Source organism: Neophocaena asiaeorientalis, unplaced genomic scaffold, assembly GCF_003031525.2.
Source record: "Neophocaena asiaeorientalis asiaeorientalis breed wild unplaced genomic scaffold, Neophocaena_asiaeorientalis_V1.1 scaffold315, whole genome shotgun sequence".
In the NCBI taxonomy this organism is placed as follows: Eukaryota; Metazoa; Chordata; class Mammalia; order Artiodactyla; family Phocoenidae; genus Neophocaena; species Neophocaena asiaeorientalis.
Window position 1 is genome coordinate 1,981,264 of NW_020172011.1, and position 11,463 is coordinate 1,992,726.

General features: G+C 39.0%; 1 protein-coding gene across 1 annotated transcript in view; it reads right to left on the reverse strand.

The window, feature by feature from the left end:
- The window catches only part of COPA (coat protein complex I subunit alpha), a 49,796-nt gene that overhangs the window by 36,325 nt on the left and 2,008 nt on the right, over nt 1-11,463 (reverse strand). The window contains exons 2-6 of the mRNA XM_024750322.1: nt 10,438-10,551; nt 10,176-10,249; nt 6,216-6,296; nt 4,345-4,421; nt 3,506-3,615 (exon numbers count right to left, since the gene is read on the reverse strand). Coding sequence (XP_024606090.1) covers nt 3,506-3,615; nt 4,345-4,421; nt 6,216-6,296; nt 10,176-10,249; nt 10,438-10,551 — 456 coding nt within the window. The remainder of the gene's footprint in view (nt 1-3,505; nt 3,616-4,344; nt 4,422-6,215; nt 6,297-10,175; nt 10,250-10,437; nt 10,552-11,463) is intronic.

Below are 11,463 nucleotides of genomic sequence, written 5' to 3' on the forward strand. Positions count from 1 at the left end.
AAGAACAAATATCTGTAATAGGGGGGAAATAAAAGCTATCACTTAAAATAAAACCTACATAGTTTTAAGCCTAAATTTTGGCACCTATAAGAAAATACAAAAACTTTAGTTCAATGATTGAATTTATCTTCATTGTTTTAAAATTACAATGTATCTCTTCTAGTACGATGGCACCTAAACATCAGCATTAGAGAAGCAAGTGCCTAAAAGGACATGACAGTTTTAATTATCTTGTACTCTGTCCATGATAAGCATTTAGCCAACAGGTAGAAAGAAATAAAACCAATGCTTTAAAAAAAATTCATTCTCCTAAGGTTTCAAAAATACATCATCATAGGGATGTCTCCTTTCACTTATTTCATTTATCCCTTTAATGGGATCTGTCAACTTTTTCTAATGAGTCTGGTGCAGGAAACAGATTCAAAGGAACATACAAAGACAGACAGCTGCGAGGAACTTCACCTCCAATAAGCTTCAACAAACACATTAAAAGGAAAGCTGTATGACAGAATGGAAGCCTTTGTTGCACTTGCTTGTAATGATCCAGGAAAAGGGGAAGAGCAAAAACAGAGAGATGAATAGTGACAGGCAGTGAAAAGATACTTAGAGAAGAAATATTTGAGCCTTCGACAAGCTACTCACTAGGACTGAACGACAGATGGAAAATTTCTACAGCAGCTACTCAGATCCAGAGGGAGGGGAGGACACACTCAGAATGGACCAGTTTGACGCACACTTCCCAGTGGGAACCAGGGGAAGTAGTAAAAAGAGAGGGATGAGGACAGGATTTGGCAGCAAATTAATACTTTTTTAGTAGTCATTTCAAAGATTAAGACTGAATTATATGGGCTTGACATGCAAAAGTATAAGCACATTAAAATAATTTCACTGTCAGTTTACCTGGACGCTCAAGCTAAAAAAGTAACCTATCTTTTAAATCTAGGTTGTAAATATATTCCCTTTTAAGCAAATATTTTTTGCCAGGCTAATACAAAAGATCAAGTTAAGCTAAGCCCTGTGGGTTAATCCTAATGGGAGGGGTATCAAGAAGACAGGTTTTCCTTTAAGACCTCTGTTTCCTTATTATTTACTTAGTTCAGAGAGTGTCCCCCTTCAAAGAGAGTCACTCAGAAAGATTAGAATTTTCACCAGTCCTCTAAATTTGAGGGTTTTTGTTCTCTGACTCTCTTTCTCTTTTTCCCTCCTGGAAACACTAGAAATATTAACTCTGGTTCCTAACAGAGCTGACTGCTAATTTCTCTTCCTGTGTTCAGATTTACTTGAACCCAGGCAAAATAACTCTGCTAAAAAGAGTATGCTGACTTCCAGAAAAGGAAAGAATGCGTAAGTCTAACCAAAAGCTCCTTCCACTTGGTTAAATACCAAAGCATCTCCTTCCACTCTGGTTAAAGGGTTACTGGAAATCAAGAGAGTTGTGAGTACAGAAAAACACTTAGAAATGGTAAAGAGAGAATTAACATTAGTAACATTAGTACAAAATTTCAGTATCACATATACTAGGTATAGCAATTGTAATGTTATTATATAGTAATCCATGCACTTTACACAGTCAAGAGCAAGCATAAACCCAATGGGGTCAGACCCTCTCCCTCTCTTCTCTGATTTAGGGCCTTTGATTCTGATGCAAATATGTTTTCCTACAAAAGTGAAAAAAAGGATTTCTTGCCTTGGGCATTTCATGATGACCAAAGAGAATCCATTCACCTAAGTGCCCCAAATTGCTTTAGCTAGGCCACAGGGATTCTGGCCACATTCTCTGCCAGAATCAGGTGGCATAAACAGTACTCTTAAGAGTGGAGCAGTATAAGGCCCCTCCAACCCGATGCACTATGAAAGAATTAAGCCCCAGTGGCCAAACCACCAGTTTATGCACGTAACGAATTAACTTCTCTATGATCTAGAATGGCATTACCTGTATACCATTCTTAGAAGAACTGAGAAAACAAGTCACTCAAAGTGTTTGAGTAGCACATAATTCTCTCACAGATCCCCAGTTGGGAAAGGCTATTCTAAGTAATTGTCCCTGATCAGCTGGAACAGCATGACCTGGGATCCAACCCCATCAGGCTCCCATATCCTGAGACAGAGAGGGTGCTTTGAATGCGTGCACAGTGAAAAACCATGGAAAGCCATAGCTAGGTTACTGCGGGAGTGAAGAGTAAGCTCCCTGGTACTAGCAGTGAGGAGAGGACACAGGCTCACAGTGCCTGTACCTAACACCTTCTGCTGGCATGGCTGGTCACATCTGGGTGTACTTCAAAAAGCCTAGCCAGTCTGACGAAAAACTGCAATGGCAAAAGCCCTAGCAGAAGAGAGGACAACTGCCCTATCTCCAAGACAGTCTTGTTTATACCACTCCCTTCTAATTCTGAAGCTTTGAAACTGCAAACACAGCATGATGCAGAGGTTCTACTTCCAACTGTCCTCACCTTCCCCTTGGCTTGTCTTTATACTACATGAATCTTAAACACCTGCTATTATAACATTTCAAATGCTACACCCAGGAATCCAAATTGTCTAACTTGCTTGTTAAAACTGCAAGTATCATACTGCCCCAGCCCACCATGCCACAAGGGAGTTGGGAAAAGTTATCAACTTTCTTTATTACCACAAAGAACCAGGCAAGGACCTATGAGGAGTCCTTCCTTTTACAGAATGAAAACAGTGTTCTGTGGTCTAGTCATGGACCTTTCAGAGAACCCAATCTCTAAGAATTTCTAAGGCAACAAACAACTAGAAACAATTCAGGAAGTGATAAGTAAATTTAACTGGGCAGAGAACCATAGCATTTAGAATTTCATTTCCCTATTCCATTTCTCAACAAAGCACTTCCATTTTTCCAGCATGTCAATCTCATGGGTACAGTCCTTCCTCTGCATTTAAATTCTCAGTTCTCCTCTATAAAGCACTAAAAATTTAAATCCTTATCCCAAAATCAAGACACTGTATACAAACTGTGAAAGGAGGGATTATGACAACTCTCCAAAATCTACAAGTTATTTTTCATTCTAGAAGTCTGCCAGTTAAAAGGTTTTCTGGACGTGAAAATCCATCCTCCAACCCTCATGCTCCTTACACTAGAAGATATATAATAGAAGGATATTCCTATTTCTAAATGAAGCCACAGGATCCAAGAGCCCTGCTTCCCTGCACTAATCTACTCCCAAAATTCATTTTTGTCAAAGATTTTTTTTTATTTTAGTGGAAAGCTCGATTCTTAATCAAATACTCCCTAAAACTGAACTAAAAGGTGAAATTTTCTTCAACTTAAAATGAATTTTCTAGAGCAGCCACTTTTCTTAGAATACCTCTAACATGAAGAACCGTCAAAGCAGATTTAATACCCTCAAAATCAAAGACACTATTATATGAGAAAAGAATATTCTAAGTTTTCCTGTTCTAAGCCAACTACCCTCACTATTTTAAGCAATTGCAGTTTTGCGCCAGACACCACTAGGTTGTCCCCTGAACTTGGGCAGCTCACCAGAAATATCCCAAACGCGCACAGTCTGGTCCAGGCTGGCTGATACAACCAGGTCTTCTGAGGGGTGGAACTGAGCACACATTACATAATGATTGTGCCCCGTTAACACACTGCAAGAGGAAAAAAGAAAGACAATACCAAATTAGAGGCAGGAATCTACAGATTCCTACATGCTAAATACCATGTTCCATATTGAGCAGATGCAGGTCCAATGATACTTTTTTGGAGGCAAAGGCAAGTCATCCTAACAATTCTGAACTAATAATAATAAGCAAGGTCAGCTGTTCCAAGAGTGGCTCTCTTCTTGCCTGTAATGTTTTAGTATCTACATATTACTAACTTCAGGAGAACTGAGACTGTACAGCTTTCCTCTCAGATTAAAGATGCATTAAAATACTAAAATAAATGAAATCTTAGTAATTCATACTGGAAGCTATGTTAGATTTTAGTGGGGTATCCCTCTTAAAGGCCATAACTTTAAATGGTCCTTACATACTTACGGAAAGCTCTACACCCAAATACAAAGCAGGACAGAAGTCTAGATCTTGACTCAGGTTTCACGGGAACAGAACTGAAAACCAGCCAAAAATTTTGTTCTAAAAGCCTAGCTATATGACCTCCTTTGCCTGGTAAGAAATGACCAGTAAATCCAGGTTCATATATTACTAATGAGATTGCTTCTGTATTTATCATTTTATACACAAGAGTGTCTTACAAATATAATCAGTAATTCATCAGCGGACATAGCCCATTAGTGAAGGGAGATGATTATTCTGAAGAGACGCTGATTATGAAAATACTAGGAGATGAAAGTTTTTTTGAGCTGTCTCCTGCTTTACCAGACACAGGTCCTAGATTGCCAGTTCCACACTCGGATGGTCTGATCATCTGAAGCACTCAGAATCCAAGGATATTCCTGAAAAATATTCCAGACAAAGGGTTTGAACATGAAACAAATGTGTTCTTCCAGGCTGCAGTAACCCATTTCTCTCTTTGGAGGAAATATTCCGTTGCCTAACGTCTCAGCTAGTTTCTAAGCGATTTTGATTTATCAGGCTAGTTATCTATTCCTCCTTACCATTCTACCAGCTTTTCCCAACTTCGGCACTTTCAGCTATAAGGTTTAAGAGTGGAAGCCAGACATAATAGATTCTCAGAGGCAAATAGTATAAAACATATTTACATTTACTTTTACATATGTGCATATGTATATATGATTTATATTTATAAATAATCTTGTAAATTAAGATCTTGCGAAAGGATTTCTTCTCTTTAACCCTAAGATTGGAATATTGTTTGTCTTTTTATAAATTTATTTATTATTATTTTTAAAAATTTTTGGCTGTGTTGGGTCTTCCTTGCGGTGCGCGGGCTTCTCATTGTGGTGGCTTCTCTTGTGGCGGAGCATGGACTCCAGGCACGCAGGCTTCAGTAGTTGTGGCTCTCGGGCTCTAGAGCACAGGCTCAGTAGTTGTGGCACATGGGCTTTAGTTGCTCCACGGCATGTGGGATCTTCCCGGACCAGGGCTCAAACCCGTATCCCCTGTATTGGTAGGCAGATTCTTAACCACTGCACCACCAGGGAAACCCCTGGAATACTGTTTTAAAGTCTGACTTCTCCCTGTCAGACCATCCAGCCTCAAAAAATTCCCAAGTCTCAGTAAACAAAGCAGAAAGTAACGTGTAAAAACAATTCAGCCCTTTTAGAGTCTTCAAGCTTTTTAAGAAAAGGAAGTATTTCTTAGTCACAGTTGTATCTCCAGTGTTCAGCAACGAACTTAATAAGCACAAGGTACACATATACTTATTAAACTGAAAAAATAAAAGGAAATAAGCTTTTCATAACTTTCCAGCTGAATGGCAACTTGTTCTAGGCAAGAGCCTTCAGCAAGCCCTGAATGGCAATGACAATTAGTTCCTTCTGAGTAAATTATCTTATTGAATGGCCCTCATTCTCAAATGTTTCAGCTATAATTTTAGCATTCATCATCTCCTATTCTATCCTAAAATTTTTTTAATTTTAAAAAAGGAAATAAAGTATTATTAGCCAGGAATTTATTGTTTATTTCATTATATTCTTTCTTACTTAATTCAAGAGACTTAGTTTACTCAGAGTCAAGGAATAGTAGCATTCTAATAGCATATAATTATAGAGAAATCCAGTCAGGTTGGGACTAGATTAAGAGGTTGGGAGTCTCTAATCTGTAACTCAGTATCTGTCTACTGTGATACCTAACAGATCAAGAAAGGTAGTAAGCTTGGCTAAAGGAATAGTCTCTACCAGACCCTAAAATCCTAGGATAAAAGCACATGACTGTTAATGTTTCAAAACATTTGTTAGCTCATCAAAATGGCATCTTACCTTGACCTTCCTCTAGACACACTATTTAATAATATCCTACATGTGATTAGCCTGCAAACTTTTGTGTGCTAGCTCAGCAAACCTAAAATCAAATCTCTGCTTTTCCCTACAGAGAATCAATGCCTTCCTCATAAAGCCCACTGAATCCAATTAAATTAAATTCAAATATAACACTGAGTGCTTCCTCTTGCAGAAGGAAACAAAGCAGAAAGGTCAACACCTCACAGATCTTAGAAGAATCAATAACATAATTCTGTTATCAAAGCATGGATGCTTGAGGAGCAAGTAGAAGATTCCTACAGGGAAACTGAAAAATGCTGTAAAACAAAAGCCACAATGGCTACTTACATGATGAAAAAACGTAGTGCGGATGTAGTCTAAGTGCCCAAGCAATGTGAAGAGACAGCGCCGAAGCTTGTAATTCCAAACCTGCAAAGAGAAAAATTCAACTACGGAATAGGACATAAGGTCTTGCACCTCTATAAGGCCCAGGTTTCTCAATAAACAAGTTTGGATTTATATTTTGTCATTTTTAAATAGGTAAGAATCTTGATAGGGAATCTTGTTTAAGGTTTGAGGGGAAAAGACCATGAATGAAAATATAAGTCAGCTAAACAAAATGTGGGGAGGGAAAAAGGGCAAGGCTAGGGAAACCTAAAGATAAAATTATGGAAAGGTTTTTCTTTTTTTCTAGTAAGAAACCATCTGTATTTTATAACGTAAGACAAAATGCTTATCTAAGGCTCAACTTGAAATTCTTCTTTCTACTGCATTACTGTGTTCTTAGCTTGAACACAGATCCCTTACTTAGTGCTTACCTATCACCTTAGCTCAGGATAAGAAAAAGTAGGATGGGTATGACTGCAAAGGAAACAATGATATAATATATAGCATCATCTTTTGTTAGATTCCTAACTTGATGGCAAATGATGTCCATACATTCATGGTCTGTACTTATCTATCATGCAAACATATTTTAACTCATCACTATGGAAAATACTGCATTGCTCAGTTAGGCTGAGCTAAGCAGAAAAATATCATATTCAGATAAGAAATTAAGCCAACTACCAAAGTATCAGGCATCAATGGACACAACTGAGGAAGACGCTGAAACCAGGACCATAAGTGTACAACAGCTCACACTTCCCATCCAGAAAAACTCCCAAAAATGTAAAAATAAGAGGTCAGATGCCTTTTTCTCCTTCTATAACATTTAACACTTGTTTATAATCTATCTAGGCCAGCTTGTTACTATTCCTTCCTATTTTTACTTAAAAACTGTTAAATTTTCTTTCATAAATCACAAAAGGTAATCCCATTTCCTGTAACAAATTTGAATAACCCTTAAGTCTGATTGTCCAAAAAAGAATGTAAGCTCCCTAAAGGTGGGGTCCTTGTCCATCATGCTCAACACTATACCCCTAGCACCTAACATAACAGCTAACACTTAGTACATGCTCAAAAGGTATGTGCAGCAGAAATGAGAAAAGGTAAATAACATGAAAAGTGAAAATATTCTAGTACCTTCACCTTCATCTGTTGAGTCATCTATAAATAAATATACATGTACACAGTGGAGTTTGAGTTTCACACAAAAATTAGATCATTCCATAAATACTATTCTGTAACTAGCTTTTTTTTTTTTTTTTTTTTTTTTTGCGGTATATGGGCCTCTCACTGGACGCGCAGGCTCAGCGGCCATGGCTCACGGGCCTAGCCGCTCTGCGGCATGTGGGATCTTCCCGGACCGGGGCACGAACCCGTGTCCCCTGCATCGGCAGGCAGACTCTCAACCACTGCGCCACCAGGGAAGCCCTGTAACTAGCATTTTTTCCTCTTATAGAGTTCAGTATTTTAAACTTTCATAGTTCTAGCTTCAAACTGTCTTGACTCCTTTATAGTCCTCTATCAAATTCCAGCACTGTGAATTCTGAAAGACCTATAGGGTTTTTAGACCTTGGCCATTTGTAATTCCTGCCTTTCTCTTTGTAAATCAGGATTATACTAATATTACATTTATCTGAGTATAGCAAACAATATTATGGTCCATAAACATAACTTTTCGAGATAATCCCACTTTCATTAGAGAAATATAAATTTAAACCACAGCATAATAGCAGTACACACCCAACAGCTAGCTAATTCCTTTATTTAATAACAGCTTTAAGCTTTAATATTGTATAGCAAACAATATTATGGTCCATAAACATAACTTTTCAAGATAATCCCACTTTCATTAGAGAAATATAAATTTAAACCACAGCATAATAGCAGTACACACCCAACAGCTAGCTAATTCCTTTATTTAATAACAGCTTTAAGATATAACTCAAATCCCATCTAATTCACCCATTTAAAGTATAGAATTCAGTGTTTTTTTAATACATTCATAGTTGTTCAACCATCAGCACAATAAATTTTAGAACATTTCATCACCCCCAAAAGAAAACTATACCCATTAGTAGTCCTCATTTTCTCTCAACCCCCCACCAAACTCCAGACAACCATTAATCAACTTTCTGTCTCTACTGATTTGCTCTACTGATCTGGATATTTTGTACAAATGAAAGATAACTCCTTTTCAAAAATGTAATGATTTGGGGAAAAACAATTTTTTCTTCAATGTCACTCAGTCTTTTTCTTAAACAGATCATAAGGAACCCAAGTTAACCATTATTAATACTTAATGGTCATCACTTTATTAGAAATATTACAAGGAAGTGATACCCTTAGGAGCTTTTGAGGCCTATCAGGTGATTTGAGCTTCCACTAACTGCCCCTGGGATCAGTGCCTAAAACCTAGAAACCAGAAAGAACTGTCCTCCCTATAATTCTAATGCCTCTTTTCTCTACAGGCAGCTGTCACTTTTCACGCCTGTCACCTAAGTTCTTCTGTATAATTTATAACTCCCTGAGGTAGCTTATGAAGACTATTTTTTTCATGAAGTAAATTTTTCTGGTTCAGTTAGATACAACCATCTCCTCTCCCATTTATTTGTTTGTTTATTCATTTATTTACTTATGGCTGCGTTGGGTCTTCACTGCTGCGCGCGGGCTTCCTCTAGTTGTGGTGAGTGGGGGCTACTCTTCGTTGCGGTGCATGGGCTTCTCATTGCAGTGGCTTCTCTTGTTGTGGAGCACAGGCTCTAGGCACGCGGGCCCAGTAGTTGTGGCCCGTGGGCTCTAGAGCGCAGGCTCAGTAGTTGTGGCACACGGGTTTAGCTGCTCCGCGGCATGTGGGATCTTCCCAGACCAGGGCTCGAACCTGTGTCCCCTGCATTGGCAGGCGGATTCTTAACCACTGCACCACCAGGGAAGTCCTATTTATTTATTTATTTGGTTGTGCCATGTCTTAGTTGCGGCACGTGGGCTCCTTAGTTGCGACCAGCGGGCTCCTTAGTTACAGCTCACGGGCTCCTTAGTTGCAGCTCACAGGCTCCTTAGTTGTGGCTAACCGGCTCCTTAGTTGTAGCACACGGGCTCCTTAGTTGTGGCATGCATGTGGGATCTACTTTCCTGACCAGAGATGGAACCCAGGCCCCCTGCATTGGGAACGTGGAGTTTTAACCACTGTGCCACCAAGGAAGTCCCCCATCTCCTCTCCATTTTTAATGTTACTGCCTAAGCTCATGCTCTGTTCATTTCCCACATGGACTTTTATAAGGGTCTCCTAACTGGTATCTGCCTCCAGTCTTGCCCAATTCATCCAATCTTTTCTCTATACTGCCACTCAAGTAACCTTTTCAAAAAAATGTGAATCTGATGTCACTCCTCTACTTAAATGCCTTTAATGACTCATTGTTTTTTGTATGATAACATCTAAACTTCTGAGCACTATAAAGAGATACTCCATAATCTGGCCCTTCTCATCTTCTGCTCCTTCTCTCACCTTTTGTCCAGATTTTATCCACACAAAACTAATTATAGTTTCTCAAATGTATCCAGCTATGTCATACCTTTTTGTCTTTGTACCGACATTGTCCTTCCCTATTTCACTTTGGTTATCTCTCTATTGTATTACTCACTAAACTGTACATGCTATTATTTGGCTATATATTTAACTCCTCCATTAGAATAAAAGCTCTTCAGAGCAGAAACCACGTCTTATTTATTTTTGAATTCCAAAAATATAAAACAGTGCCTGCTACACAGTAAGCATTCAATAAATGTCTGCTGGATAAGTGCTCTGGATAATGTCAAAAGCCTGAGCTCTGTATGAATGAGATGTCTGGGTTTTTAGTCCCTTCCATAATTCCCACACTTCACATTGCCTGTCTTTTACTCCCAGTCATGACAGACCCTCTATACCTTAATCTTATAGTCATCTCCTCCAGAGACAAACAGTGGTTGCTGCTTATGGAAGTCAATGCCTCGTACTGGACCTGGGGAAGAAGGCAGGCAATACATGTTAAAGAGAGTTATACTTCCTAGTCTCTAAGGTGATTCTTATTCAGAATTTTCCAGTTCTATCCCTCCCATGCTCTATAATCCTAAAGAAAGTTGAAACTACTCCAGAAGACAATAAATATTTATATCCCTTTTAGCTTCCTCCTAGAAACTGTTATCTTACCATCATGTTCATCAAACTTGTCAATGAGGGTACACATCCGATAGTCCCATAACTGAATGACCCCGTTGTGTAAACTGGTCAGGATCCAGGGTCTTTTGGGGTGAAAACTGAGTCCTGGGTGAAAAAAGACAGACAATGATCCAATGAGCTAAATAAGCCCCACGATGTCACCTCCTGCCAACTCTGATAAGAAAACAGGACAGCTAGGTTGACCCTAGGTTCATACATGCATTGATTGGATGCCACACATTGTGAATTTTATGGTATTAACATGCTGGATTTTTTGTTATATTTCTTTAGATACTGTTGGGCTTTGGTTTAGGATGCAGTTACTTGGAATTAGTTGGTCCTTTTGAGGCTTGCTTTTTAAGTTTTGTTAGGATGGGTCCATAGCAGCCTTTAGCTTAGGTCTAATTTGGCACCACTATTAAAGCAATACCCATTTGAAATCTCTATATCATGCCCTATAGTATCAGGAGGTCTATATTGGCCAGTATGTGAGCTCAATATGGGATTGTTCTGCCTTCTGCTCTCTAGGGATTCTTTCCCAGGCTTTGGGTCATTTCTTCACATGCATGTGCAGATTAGTACTCAAAGTCCTGACAGGATCCCCTGCAGAACTCTAGGGTTCTCTGTGCAGCTCCCTCTTCTCTAGTATTTTGCCCAGCAACTTCTAGCTGTCTTGACTTCCCTGAACGCTAAACTCTGTCTCCTCAGTGAGACCATGGGGCTCTTCCCCACTCCCCGTACTGCAGCCTGGAAACTCTCTCCAGGTAGTAAGCTAAAACAATCATAGGACTCATCTTATTTATTTCCCTTCTCTCAAGAATCACTCTCGCACTGCCTGTTGTCTAATGTCTGAAAACCTTTGTTTCACACATTTTGTTCAGTTATGCAGGTATTTAAGGTGGGAAGATAAACCTAGTCTCTCTTACTCCATCATGACTGGAAATGGAAGTCCACAGAAGTAACAACTGCTAACAGTTTGGACTGTAGTCTTTCAGGTTTTTAATGCAATCCATATCA